Source organism: Rhipicephalus sanguineus, chromosome 11 (genome assembly GCF_013339695.2).
Source record: "Rhipicephalus sanguineus isolate Rsan-2018 chromosome 11, BIME_Rsan_1.4, whole genome shotgun sequence".
Taxonomy (NCBI): Eukaryota; Metazoa; Arthropoda; class Arachnida; order Ixodida; family Ixodidae; genus Rhipicephalus; species Rhipicephalus sanguineus.
In genome coordinates, this window is record NC_051186.1 from 78,017,786 (window position 1) to 78,032,977 (window position 15,192).

The 15,192-nt window shown below is 45.5% G+C and overlaps 1 protein-coding gene across 1 annotated transcript in view; it reads right to left on the bottom strand.

Moving 5' to 3' along the window:
* LOC119375183 (DNA polymerase theta) overlaps positions 1-15,192 on the bottom strand; it is an 87,049-nt gene that overhangs the window by 56,576 nt on the left and 15,281 nt on the right. The window contains exons 6-9 of the mRNA XM_049411189.1: positions 10,813-10,951; positions 9,187-9,406; positions 6,023-6,175; positions 1,878-2,090 (exon numbers count right to left, since the gene is read on the bottom strand). Coding sequence (XP_049267146.1) covers positions 1,878-2,090; positions 6,023-6,175; positions 9,187-9,406; positions 10,813-10,951 — 725 coding nt within the window. The remainder of the gene's footprint in view (positions 1-1,877; positions 2,091-6,022; positions 6,176-9,186; positions 9,407-10,812; positions 10,952-15,192) is intronic.

Sequence of the window (15,192 nt, forward strand, 5' to 3'; positions counted from 1 at the left end):
CGTTCGGAGGGCGCAGTCGCTTGCGCGCCGCCATCTCGAGGCATCAGGAGACGGCTCGTAAACTTGCTGTGCTCTCAACGCTTACTTCGTGTTTAGAGAACTCAGAGCAAGAAAACGCTTCGGTTCCTGGAGCGGCCATATTCCCTTAAACTAGTGTTTTGTTGAGTTACGCGAGATCGAATCCAAAAGAGTTAGCTGCTAGCCTTACTTCGTTTAACAGTACAATTTGTTGGTATCGCATTCATTGCTTCGCCCTTAAGCGAAACTGAGCTTTTTTACCCGTCAGCTATTGACCACCGAAAGCGAGGGGCGGACGTGTAACATGGGGTAGCCGCTTCACTGTGGGCCGTCAGCGACGGGCCCGCTATGACAGCTGCATATTTGCGGCTGCTCCGACCAGGATATATGCTTTTATTAATGAGATGACATTTTAAAAAGCAAGCAAAAAATTCGAATTGGAACCCTAGCACGTGAGCAGGGCCTTTTAGGGGGTATTTACCGCAGAGTGATTAAACTTGGACGTGCTGGTATAAGCAATTACGAAAAAGCTCTTCTGAATGAAGATCCATGGATAAAGTATATCGAGGAAAAGTGTGACCGCGTTTCCACCGTTCGCGTGCTCTTCCATAAACGCGAAGCAAGGAAAATTCGATATTGTTCCATATATATACTGCTAGCGACCCAGATTTCATTCCGCGATGTCCGGAAACACAAGTGACACTGAAAATTGCTTTCCTTACGTACCGTGCGACGCTTGAAACGAGCTATCAGCAGCGTTTCTAGAACAGGCGACCTCCGCCGATGAATCGCCGTCGCACTTTCTCGCTATCGAGAGGCCTAGACGTCACGAACCTCTGCGGAGAGCGCGTTTTGCTGTCGAGCCGACTTGCAGAACAGAAGCTGCGCCGGCACCGTGCATGGCACCGTGGCTTATTCGGGACGCACGCGCGAGCGCTATTTATTCAGCGGAATAATTCTTGGTCCATGCTTGCGACTTTGGCAGCCCCCAGATCAAGCTGCACATGTTCTGACGCGCCGGCCGTGCGATTGCCGGTGGTAGACGCCCCCAAACCCGAGACTTTGGCGCAGTTTGGCGCAATTTTCGTCGATATTATCAGGATGGCGCAGTAAAAACAATTTGGCGCACTTTGGCGCAGTTGGCGCAGGAGTGGAATCACTGAGTAAGCAAATGGCTAGTAGAGAGTGTAGAACTTAGGTGGTAACATTGGCAATACTTTTGAAGTACACTTCTGATTACACAACCTAATAAAACCAGCAGACAATGACGCCGAAGAAGGTATAGGGGAAATTACCTGTGGTCTATCAACTGCAGTGCAGTGATTACGACACAAATGCAAAGAAATAAAAGTGGACGAAAAGTCAGCTTACCGCCGGTAGGGATCAAACCTACAACCTTCAGATAACGCGTTCATTGCGAGAACTGCCCAGTGTGCGTGTGTTGTGAGACAACTCACTGTGTCATCTGTTACAGTGCCTGGATCCGGGCACTAAGCGCTGTTTGCGTCACTTATGCAAAAATAACTAACGCTTGTTTGCCATGATCTTGCCAGTCTTGTCCGGACATCGTACTTATAAAACAACAGAGTATTCACAGTCCCACACTGCACGCACTTCGGAAACTACCTTTGAGATCACAAAGCGAATCTGACCGCGTTTCGATAAATGTGTCCACATTGAACCACTACTTTCCATGCTTGGCACTTGTGGTAAGCGTCCTCAAACAGTTTCCGATGGGATCTTAAGAGGCCACAACACTGGTCTACGCTTTTACTGCGCTGTGTGTTCCAAGCAGGTCTCGTATTTTGTTTTAGGGTGCCTGCTGTGGCAAGCGAGCATGGGCGTTTCAGTAAACGCACCCTGTGTGTCCAGGCCCATGCGACCCGCCCGCCCCACCATCTGGTGGTAGGAGAGGGAATCGATGGGTCGCCCCTGGAAGTTGGCCGACCGGATGATGACCCGCCGTGCCGGGAGATTCACTCCGGACGAAAGGGTCGTGGTGGCCACGAGGACTCGGATGGTGCCTTCACGGAACGCCGACTCCAGCAGGTCACGCTCCTCCATCGTCAGGCCTTTGGCGAGCCAAGACGAGGAAAGTGAAAAATGAGAGAGAGCGAACTGCCAACTCTGGGTGCACTGCACCAGTGTCACAACACATCACTACAGCTACTGCTCAAATCAGTTAATCAATCAATAAATAGGAGCACATTGATTTAAGTGTACACAGGATTAAATAGAAGTTTGTAACATTATCCAGCATAATAATAGCAGTAATATCAACATGGTTGCAGAGCACAAATCGAACAAGGACAGCAGAGAGGACACAACACAGTGTTGTGTCCTCTTCTCCTGTGCAAAACAGTACCCACAAGCAAAAACAATGTACACATCATAGCACGTAAGACATATAAATCAAGTTATAGTGAAAAAAAAATCAACCAGATACTACATGGGGCTCTTGAAACTTATCTGTTACATTCTGAATAAACTACAGATGGGAGGAAGTTTGGGTGTGCTGGCAGTTCATCATATTGTAGACACCGTAGCGCCCAAAAACAACAGGGAACGAATAAGCATATATAAATACGCATCTGGCAGTGCAAAAGGAAAAAAAATATAACCACAAACGGAAATACACAGCCACATATCTATGCCAAAAAATCAACCTCTTTTCTAGATAACAAATAACAGCTGACACAGTCATCACCTGGCCTAGCAATCTCAGACACTTCTACAATTTCCCTCGTTGTCTTAATCATATGGCAATACTCGACAGTCTGATTGAAAAGAGGATGACACTGCGTCTTTGCGTCACATATTTTACAACGAACCGCAAGTTGTCCATCTATTGCAGTACTGCCGGCTTTTATGCTGTGCCCACACAAGAACACGTTCAGGCCAGTCTGGCCCACGTAGTGCCTTCCATGTAGTTCCGTTCCCCGTTTGTTTTTGGTGCTATGGTATCTATCTACAGTACGCTGAATAAATTACAGGAGCTTCGCGATAATTCAAACTCTGATAACTTAAATTTTCTGTTAATCCAAACAAATTAAAATTTTTTTGCTAGCCCAGTACGTTTTCCCTGTATTTTAAAAGCCACTTAATTCAAATTGCTCCACTGAGTTAATTCGGTTCATAATTTTGCTTATCCGTGACGAAAAATATGTGCAAACAATGCCATGTTGATTGCGAGGAATCAAAAACGAAAAGAAACAAAACGATACGGTCAGGCCTTTATCTATTGCCTGTGGAATGCCTAAAGGCCAGCAACAGGCCCCCAACTTCTTTTTTTTACATCTCCCAAACGAGCTCGCCAATTCGTGCAGAAAGCTGCAGTGATCACATTTTATGAATGTCACAGTGCTGTGCCCCGTGCAGACACTCTATTTCGAAAAAGAATTGCCACGCCCCTCTTCAGCGCCTGTCCAATCCTCTTCGTTCCAAAGTCAGAGAGATACGGTGGAGATACACGACTTGACGTGTACGTGGACTAAACGACAGCTGCAGTACATGCGTCATTTCGGCAAAAAAGTTCCAAAAACGATGCCAGTCCTTTTAGTTTACCTGCCGATTCTCGGACAGACAACTCGCACCGTCCGCAGTTAGGGCATACTGCGCCGCTGACGAGGTATTGCATCGCGTCGATCTCGTAAGTTGATTTTGTGTTTTGTTGTGTTTTGTATTCCCCCAAGCCTCCTCTTTAATATATTAAAGAATCAAAGCTGAGAATCAACTAGAAGTTATCAAAAAATGCAATAAAAGCCCTCGCGGTGGCTCGTGAAAGCGTGAATTTACCCAATTTTCAGTGTAAAGTTGCCCGTGGGCAACTTTACGTAGCACCGACTTCACCGATTGGTCCTCTGCACTACGAAACGGCGCCTTGGCCCTGAGGTGATGCAGTTTCGGCCGCGCATCTACCGCACTTCTTCACCGCGCCCGCTAGGGTGACCCTGGCGCCACTCTCACACGAGTGACACGTGGAGAAAGCCTTCCTCGATCGTTGGCTATGTGCCGGTGGCATAAACGCTGATGTCATGCTAGGTTGCAGAAGTGGGCGTTGTGATGACAGCGGGCTACTGCCTACCTCTCTTCACAACAAAGAAGGGTGGGAAGGCTGAGCGAGAAACTGAAACCAGTTGAAGCGGGCTATTGTATAGCCTGTAACTTCCTTATTAAGTTATTACAGCACTTATTTGCAAAATTCTTGCCACAGCATGTTCGCATCGTACAAGTGCACAGCTATTGTACAAGAGCACAGTGGGGTTATTTACTGGCCCTTTAAGTCACCTTCGCCGCAGTGCGATGGTGTCATGCAGAAAAGCTTACTGTAATTGGGAAGGGGCTACTAGCCACGGGGCACAGCACATTTTGTCTGTCAATTACACACGCGTGCATGCCCCGTATGATAACGAGTATTAAGTGTGATCGCGCTGATGTCTGAAAACTTTACTGGCAGTCATGAAGAGCTGTCTATGACCTTGATGTGTGTAAAGAGAAGCAAATAAAAAGCAGGCAAGTTTTCTTGTGATGCGTTTTTTTTTATGCTTTGGAGATACAATCCCCACCGAGCAATCGATGAGCTGCACTTGATTCTTCGCAATACCAAAAAAATGGTGACGGGCCCTTTAAGGGGAGACACTGGTCTCGAAATGAAAAGTTTTATTATTGGAGATATTGTAATGAAATTGGGTGTGTATATGTATTTCTTCCTCCTGATTTCAAAAATATAATTAGTTTCATGTACTTCAATTAGTTATCAAATTGTGAGAGCATAAGTGAAATCTAATTAGGTAATTTCTTACGGGTCATTAAGACACTTTCCCTCTGTATTTTTAGGTTCTGTTTAAGATGCAGCTGTAGCCAAAGACCTGCCATGTGGAGCTATGCTATTTATATTGTCACTGAGATATTGTGTTTGTTGTGTTTATTTCGACCATTCGATAATTCGGACATTCGGTTAATTCGGACATGTTTTTCCGGTCCCTAGAAATCCGAATTAACGAGCTTTTACTGTACAGTACAGGCGCTCACTTACAAGTGATGAAAGGTTTCCAAGAAAACTGAGGGGATTCGCCCACACATTCGGAAGGCAGAGACAATGTGCACACATTAAATACGTGCAAAAGTTCCAAAGGTGCCAACGCCTACTAACATAACTTGAGTCTCGTAGTATGTGTATTTTGCTAGCTTCAGCAATTTGCCTCACCTGTCTGCCACTACGCCAGTTCACAATCATTGCACTGCTAAAGAGAGGGGTGCGACTGCAATCTTTGATATGCGCTGCTAGGGGCATACTCATCACAGCAGCCTTTGCAGACGAGTGCTGCCAGAGTTGAATGCTCCCAGAGTCTGGTGTTAACACCCCAACCAGTTTGGCTGCTGTAAACTTTACCACGGCTTACTGCAATCTTGTAAATGACCTCAGTGGCACAAGTCACAGAAGGCTTAACACGTTTTCTATTCTTGCCATCCGCCGCCATTGGTTCATGAGAATCATAAGCCCACTGCCACTGTGTTCGGTGAGTTGTTGACATGGACGACAAGAAAATGACTACAATCATATAAACGAAAGAAGGGGAATGGATCGAGGGGCTCGTTTCTTTCTTAGACACAACCTGATGAAGCCAAGGAAAGCATAGGGGACATTATATGTCGTTTCTTTATCTGTAGTGTGGTAATTATGACAGAAAGAGAGATGAATTAAAGTGGGCAAGAAACAACTTGCTGGCAGTGGGGAGCAAACCTCCAACGTTCCAATCAGAATCAGATAAAGGATAAAAGAATTCTGCTATAATGTGGCCAACATTAAAAAATTCATTAATTACAGGCTACGGTTCTTTATTGTGCACTGAAACCTTAATTTAATGAATGAAAATTCACACATGCACCCGTAATCAAAATTCCATTGCTGTGGCTGTGAATTGAACCCCCAACTTCCTCCCGCTCACTGATAGAATGACACAGCCACTGAACTACCATGGCAAGCGTAGAATTGGCAGCTCACCCGCATGGTGGAATGCCACTTGCATGGACAAGCACGAGGCGAGAGCAGGATCCATTGCACCGGGTGTAGACCGCAGACGCTCCACTAGGTGCTGCCCCGTTTCCGCACTGATCCGGGAACGCAACTTTTCTGCCAGTTCACGCCGTGGGAGACCTTCAGTACGAACCACAAGTCATCACTGCGTCAAACCACACTCAAAAAGAGACAGGGCACAACATGCTGTGAGCACAATCTTTTCTGGCTATGAAGGCAGAATACATGTGTGGTACTGCTTAGATGCTAATGAAAAAATTATATCACTACTATCCTCACGGCTTTGCCCAGATTGTTTCAATAGCACCTACATAACTTGTTATTAGGATTACATTTATGCATCTCCATTTTTATGTTTAGAAACACGAAACAAAATTGTTTTATTGCCATAGAAAAGATGTGAAAAATTCGTGAACATGGGATGTCGCTGGAGCGAGCGTTTCGAGAAGCAGACTTGTCTTCTTCAATGTTGCAATCAAAGCCAAGACCGAGTTTTCACGTATGTTAGATCATTTCACGTTTTATGCATCTCCTCCAAAGATAGACACTGTCCCTGTCTTCTGGCAACTATGTTGTGCACCAACTACTGTGGAATCTCGTTGATACGATTCTCATGGGCATTAACAAAATCGCATTATCTGAAAATCGCATTATCCGAAACAGGGCCCAAACGATCACAAACAGTGCATACATGACACAGACCTTGCTTTTATTAGAAAACTTCAAAACAGTCCATCACTTTGCACTGAACTATTTCTTTTTCGATGCCCTGCAGGAAGATTTTTTGGAACTCGTAGAAACGAGTAGCAGTTTCATCACTGAACTCCTCACCTGCGACGATACAAGACACGTCTAAAGCTTCGAGTGCATAGTCAGTGCCTCGATGGGCCAGTGCCGTGCGGACGTAGTGCCTCTTGGCGCGAAAATTGAAAGCACGCAAAGTTTTCAGGCGTTTTCGCGATCGTATTATTCAAGCTCAAGCAAAAATACGATCGTATTAGCCGTACAAAAATGCATTACCTCTACGAGGTGTCGGCTGGGAACAGACAAAAAAACATGTCATGCCGAAAAACGTATTAAGCGGGACTGTATCAACGAGATTTCACTGAGGTTTGCTATCTCACGTCAGTACTCTCAAGAAAAAGTATCAGTGACAAAAAGTTTCTAGACTAAGTTTCACAACACAACAACAATATGGGGAGCCACACTCTTGTCTCCATTTCTGTGACACCAGCTAACTACATTAGGTGAGCAATCTTTATGTCCCTTTCAAATGCAGGACTGTCCTTACAGATTATGAACGCCACCTCTTCAACGCGGGGAACAGTGCGGTGAATGAGATCCGTGTTCTTATTATTTTTCGGAGGATGCTTTTATCACTTGTCCCATCAGTCGTGCCATTAGCCATGTTGCACATACTACACCGAGTAGCCCTGCTTATAGGACCATCCTTGTGAGGCAAAATTACACTCACATCTAGATTAACTGCCTTAGAAGTGTACTCTTGGTAATTGTACAATAGATTTTTTTTTTATTTTGCCAACTCCTCATTATTTGCTTTAAAGGGGAACTCTAGCATATTCTTGACAATGTCAGGATATATTGCTGTTTTCCAACAGGTATTGACAGTCGTGTAACAGCTAGAGTGGTTCACTTTGCTGAAAGACTGATCAATAATTTTAAGTAACTAAAAAATAGGGACTTTTAGCTTGTACGTTACTTCTTTACGTTACCGTGTTACCGGATACCGGATGGAATCAGAGCATACGCAAACCTTTACGGAACGTAAACTACTCGCCGGATAGGCTTTACGTTTGCGATCCTATATGGCAAATCCACCTTCGTTCATGGCTATCGCGATATCCACTTTGTGGAGACTCCAGCTGCTGAGTCAAAATAAACTGAAGTGCGAGCGCCACTTAGGATCACCTTGTTTCAACCAGATTACCGAGGCTAGAGTGACCTAGAATACCAAATCCGTAAACGTGAGAGGTCTAAAGCCCCTGGCAGGCTGGATAGGTGGCGCCATCTAGCAGGGCCAAGGTGAACCAGGCAAGCACAAAATTGTTATTGCAGAAACATCGGGCATTCTACTTCCATTGTAAATGTCTGCAGCGGCATAATTACGAATGAGTTCCTTTAATAAATTTTTCCCTCAAAAACTTTAAGCGAAAACAAATGTGTCCATGACTGTGGTTGCCCGAAATGTCACAAGATGTCGACACCATCGTCTGGTGACCCGGTATTGCAACACCCCTTTGCATATACTGGGATAATGCACACGCTAAAAACCTCTTATGATTTTACTGCAGTGGTAATTCAATATTATCGAAATTAAATGTAGTTTAAATGCAGTTATCATCACCATTTAGTGGTTTGCGCAAACGTAAAGGTATACGTTTACGTATGTACGTAAACCTTTACGAATGGCGAGCTAAAACTTTTCTAAAACATGCGTTCCGGTAACACGGTAAATGCAACCCAGTATTCCGGTAACACGGTAACGTTAAAAAGTATACGTACAAGCTAAAAATCCCTAATGATGCGTCGAAACTGAAACCGAAACAGGTAGCTGCTATGGGCAAAGCTTACAATGACGTCAGAACGTAGCCTGCCATAGTGCAAACACACACAAAAGCATTTCCACCTGGGGTTTACAAAGCCGCTTCTCCCAAAGAGCGCTGTTGGAGGGAAACGAGTGACAATAGACACCCCTGATCTTTGTGGCTCTGTTCATGGAACCTTCAACGCGACACCAGCTTCCACCCATCATGCAATGCAGCTTACAAAACCGAACAATTATCTACGGTGGTGGTCATCACCATCATCCCGTTGAGGAATGAGCCTGCTCATCATTTTGTCTGCTTGGTGAGACGAGAGAAACAGCGAGGTAGGGTAGATGCAAACGTCACAAACAAAGGGTGACCTGCGTTGAAAGGCTTGATGCCAGAACTGGCTAGTAAGCTTTAACATTCATTTTCAGAAAAACTAAATGACTTGGAGTCGTATCGTTTGGCACAGACCACCAGGGCACCAACGAGAACATTTGTTGAAACTTTTACTGAATTCGGTGGACACAGAAAAATCGCTGGAGTTCCCCTTTATGTGTCACTTTAAAATGGACAACATGCCTGGGTTGTCAGTGCCGGTGACAAGCTGCTGCAAGGTGCGTGCTAGCGAGGCTGCCAGGGCTTCACACCAGCGCCGTGTCGGGCAGAACACAAGCAGCGCGTGGCCTTCGGCCCAAGTCTCCAGGCAGAGCGCGAGGAGGCCCTCTGGGTCGTCCGATGCCCCAGCTGGCAGACGATGGACGGGTCGCAGGTCGGGACCTTCGCACAAGTCCTGGCCCAGCTGCAGAAATCTCATTCTTAATGGCAAAACTGACGTGCAGCTGTGGTAACCATTTACAATGATCTGCGTCTCGAGCCGTTAGCTTTTCTCAGCTCATTCCTGAGTTTCACGCCATTGTCAGTGGTGCCCACGTAATGGCATGTTTAACCCTTAGTGCTGTCATCAGAATTATGGCCACATTCCTAATGTAGCAGATGGGTAACTAGCAGGTGCTGTAAATTGTTGTGCTCAGACATTATAGCCTTGTAAGAACTCGCACTCAGCATTGAATCCAGCTTTGTTAAACGGACCAGAACCAGAGTATTACCTATGCACATTCTTACATGCGAGGACGTGGAAGTGAGAAAACAATCTTGCACTGAATCCACAAAACTGCCAAAAAAAAGGGTGGAGCATGGGAACAGCAACTGGAACAGATGAAAAAGCTCTGCAAACAGTTTGAAGTCAACATGAAAGCAGAGGAAAAAGGGGCTATTACCAATAGAGCACAGATCATCACCAACACAGCCCAGAAAGACCATCAAGTGCTTTTGGCAATACATACCTTACTAAACAGCTCATAGATGACCTGCTTGGAGTCACATGCAGTGTGCGCAATTGTTTGTGGTATGTGGCAGACGTTTCCGAGCTTTACAATAAAGCCAGAAATCTACTGTCCTGCGAGTGTGGCACTGGTTGACGGAGAAGTTGTTGGCGTGATCGTGGGTAACTTTAAGGGTAACTTTGAGGGTAACAACAGAAAGTTGAACAATTCGGCAGGGATTTATCGTGAAACAAGGTAAGGCAGACAGGCACAGAGGCAAGAGAAGAGACAACACAGACGCCATTTGTCTCGTCTGGATCTGTTCTCTTGTGTCTTTGCAAACCTCACTCTCCCACATTTACAATGAGACATGCTGCGGGGTGCCATTAAGGCAGTCCTATGAGGCCTGGCAGTGAGGTACCATATTTTCTCACACATAACTCGCACAGAATGTACAGGAAACTTGAAGGTAAAATCAGCGTGCGCGTTTGCTGGGCAAGTTGGCTTCACGGCACAGCTTCATTGCAATGCAAGGAAGGCAGCTTCATGGCAATACATGGTGTTTTCTTATCATTATTTTTCATTTTAAGCGGTTTGTATTGGGGGTGCAGGCTACACTCAATCCTCATTATAACGAAGTGACATATTACACGAAAATAACTTTGTTATATCCGAAAATTCGTTATAAACGTATATTCATAACACTGTATGTATTGCATGACTATTTTTTATTTACTTTGTTATAACCGATATTTCGTTATATACATGTTCGTTATATCTAGGTTTCAGTATACGCAGGAGCGAACTATACGCGACAAAAATACAGCAATATTATTTCAGTCAGTGTCGTCATTTCAGCGATCGCCCAATGTACCACACGTACCTTGAACAGTTGCCGCAGAGGAACAGGCCGGAAGTCGGTCTGGTAGAGGTCAGCACTGAGCCACTTAGCCAGAGCCGAGAGGTTAGAGAGGGTGGCACTCATGGCCACCACTTGGACACCTCGGGGTCCCACCAGGCCTCTGTAATCACAACAATGAGGAGATAGTAATATATATAATTAATTAACCAATGACTACTATACAGAAGTCAAGCTCCTACTTGCTATCCAAGTAAAACTAGGAGGCCTTATTGCTGTCGTTATTCTAGTAAAGAGCTCTGATGCAAAAAGACAGAAAAAAATATTGCTGACTATTACGATACTCCCTAACGTAGAATTTGAGCGCAGTTTTATGCACATTTTCTTTTCACGAGTCCCTTAATAGCAGTGGCACCAACTTTCGACCTTCCATTTGATACTTTACGATAATTTTGCTATTCAATAACGTACGACAATGATCTATGCAGTGTGCAATACAGTCTAACCTACTTATAACAATATTAAAGTGACACGTAAATTGCATTGTTGTCAGCAATAATTCTTATAAGCAAGTTGCATGAAAAAAAAAGCAAGATAGAGGGATGGCACACTGTTGTGAGAAAAATATGATAGCAGAAGGGATATGCCGACGCACATCGGTAATAAGAACAACACAGAATTGACAAGCATAAGTATAGACCAGAACACAGCGAATTCCATGCATAGCGCCATATTGGCATCGCGCGTCGCGCCATCTATCGTACACGCTACGAAAGAACATGCCTGGGCTGCCATGCCAGCAGACGCTACACAGAGCAAACACGGAACTCCCGAAACTCAGCCCGTCGGAGAGCATGTTTCGCGCTTTTTCTAGCCTGGACATTTTCGCCGTTTTTATTAGAACATCAAGAACACCTTGCTCATGCAAGTCAACAATGTATACGCTATATATACGTGCTGAGCAGGCTGCGGAAACAACCTTGTCAGGTACGCACGCTGTTACATTTGTAAATAAAACGTCCTCGCTGTAGTACGCGTGAGTCGTAATTGCTATGCAGCTCGCGAAAGAGTGAAACGATGCTTTGTTGCCGCACATTACAAGTCGCGCACAAAGTTTTGCAAAAACTCATCATTTTAACATGCATCGCGTAATAATTAGTACGCTATGCGCGTAGTTTCGCAAAACGTAATTTTTGTTCCACAAGCGCTCTTACAATAATGCGTCTTGCTCACAAAAGCGTGCTATCAGAGTGTATAACCTGCAGTGACGTTCATCGATCCCTTTTGGAAGCTATCTGCATGATTTTCATTATGTAACGATGATGATTTACATGCGAAACTATGCTACTCTTAATTAGGCCGATATTGAAATGGGCGTAATCCAGCTGTCTCTTATTAAATGTGTGCTGTGTAAATATGCTAAAAATTTAGCTGCTTGAGCTAGCGCTACGCCTGCGACGTAAAGGACACTGGCGCGAGTACTGTTTACTTACGTGCCAATATATGTATTATGTGCAGCTGGATGCCTCGTGTCCAGATAAATTTGGGGACATCAAACACTGAAATGAAAGCACGAAACTCTGGCCAGCTGTTGAGGAGCACCGTGCCATTTATTACCTTTTGAAGGCGAAATCTCGATGGCGTGAATGCCATCAAAAGCACTAAAGCTTAATACTACGTTGAAAGTGGCAAAGCATGCTGATTGCTTGTGCTTGAAAGCACTCCCTTGCACTAGATTTTCGTCAAAGGAAACGCTCAAAGGTATGAAGTGCACCCCCACACAAAGCTCGCGCCTGCCTTCAACCCAGCTGCGTGTCACGCAAATTAGGTTCGCAAAATGAAATAGGTGGGCATCACACTGCAGAATACACGCAGTTAGTGTACTTACTCGCGCATTTTCACTCAGCTCCTAGTTTTTCTGCTTTGATCACAGTTATCCATTCGCGGCGAAGCTCAAAACACTGCGCCGGCGCTATTCCCGTGGCGCGTCGTGATCGCCGCAGACAACGCTAAGTAATATCCTCCTGTTGCACTGCTTGTTTTGGCATCCAAAGATGACGCAGTAGTGCCCAGACAAGCTCTTATACGCTGAAGCGGCGTGAACGGGTACGCTTTCGCACTTTAAAGCCTCAGAACTGCAGCTTCCCCTGTTTACTTAGCGCTACCCATGCGCGTCTTGGCAGCCCGGCCAGCCCGGCGTCTGGGTGCGAGAGTATCCGCTCAACTCGCCAGCAGCCTGGGTGCGAGACAGGCGTGCTCTGGTGTATTTTCTACGAAATGCGAGAAGGTTGCTGCGGCAGCCTATCAGCTTGAGAAATCTTGAAATGTTGGGATGAGATCGCCCTGTGTCACGCCACATGCTTCTCACTGGCTGGCACGAGAAAACCCCTTGTCCGTCAGCCACGCTTGTTTTACGTGAAGCTTGCCGACATCCTTTTCCAAAGCTTGAACATTTCTGAAACAGCGCAATGACGATGCAGACGAAGAGAATAGAAGCACAAACCACAGCGCTGACTCGCAAGTGAATGTTTATTAAAACATTTTTCTTTCAAACACTTCTAATAAACATTCAGTTGCCAGTCCCCCCTCCCCCGCACCACGCCGCCTATCCGATGAACCCCGCACTGTTCACGTGCCACCGCTGGAGGTGGAAACATCGGCACGCCACCACCACCGATTTTGGGACCGGTGCACAGGTCTAGCCTAGAGTAGCCCATTCATGTTAGGAGAGGTGGAAGGGCGGCAGGAGAGGCACACAAGGCCGTCGATTCTGAGAAGGATGTAGGACGACTCCTGTTGTATGAGTGCGCAGCGGCCGTTGGTGGGGTTTAGCGGCTCAAATTTTTCGCTTTCTTCTTTCTTTTCAAGGATTGCACGTTTCATTTCAATTCGGCACGGACACCTAGCAGCCAGACTTCATTGTTATAACCGATAATGCGGCTTGGGGGTGTTGTAGTGAGCCGGTTATTTAACCATAGAAAACACACAAAAGTTGCCAGTGCAGCAGCTTTTCATTGTTAAACCAATATATTGTTAAAACCGGTATCGTTATATGTGGGTTCAAATGAATGTCCTCAGATCCCAATTAGTATACCAGAATGTAATAAAGGGGTCATTCCACGCCAACTGTCCCAGACTTGGCGCTCGACCATCTGCGACGTGAATGAAAAAAATCAGGGACTATCTATCTAAAGCAAGAAGTCTCCCGCCAAATTATTTTTGGCGAAAAAGTTTTTCAGTGACGCAAACCTGATGTGAAGCTTTTCGGAAAGCTCGAAACTATGGCTCGTAAAGCACGTCTTCAAAAAATCTCTTCTTTCTAAATTACGCTAGGACATAATTTTCCCTGCAGAATGATCGTAGGTTTTTCACTTAAAGGGGTCATGAAGCACCCCTTGGGCTTGTTGAAAAAACACATCCTGTGGAAAGCTGACACGGCTATGAACTGCTCTGCCAAATATTACAGTCGTGCGCGCCACGTAAAGGCCACAAGCGGAGCGCGAAGTTGCCGTTTCCTCAGGCGCCCTCTTTTCAAACAGAGGCCGGTTCTCACTCTCGTCGGTGGGCGGGGCGTCTGCACGTTGATGTCGCGGATCTGCCAGTTTAAGTCGCAAGAGACACAGCATGCTTATTGGCCGATAGCCGACGTAAATTGAGAGCGGCGTTCGGATCAGATGCGCTTCTTGCCACGGAGTGCCGCCACTTGCCGGCGCCGCACTCCTCAGTACATGGTAGCCACACTCGCGTACGCAAATCACAGCGGGACAGCGATCGCGTTTCACGACGCGCGCTGACGTAACTTCATCCCCCGTGGCATCCCTCCCTGTCTAGCTTCCAGTGTGCTCGCTGGGACAAGAAAAGAGAGAAAGCGCTGAGAGTGTGCGCCAAACCCCCGTAACTCCACTCGTTCTTGACGAATTCGAGAAATTTTTGCAGCAATCAATTTGGGAGGCAGTAAACTCTGATACTGAGGTCATTTGATCATTACTTGGAAAAGTGGTTCACGACCCCTTTAAAATAAGTTTCACGAAAGTTTACGTTATCGTGGGTTTTTTATGCGGCCTTAAATATGGACAATATGGCCCATATTGGCGATTTTTTCATAAAAAGGCGAAATTCAGTGAAATCAAGTATTTTGCATTAATTGATCGCCAGGACGTTTTACTGTAGCCAAAAAAATAGTTTGAGACGTATATAGCGTGAAATGGTGTGTACAGCTGCGACAAAGTTGCAAAAAAGTTCATTTTCGCACATTTTTGTTGTAAATTTAACATTGAGGTGGTCCTAGTAAAATTATGCTGTAGCGCATTTACTAGCAACATTAGTTGTCAACTGACTGAGAAAGTTTTATCAAATGACTTTTTGTTTTAAGCAAGAAAAATATTTTTGAATTTGTGTTCTGCC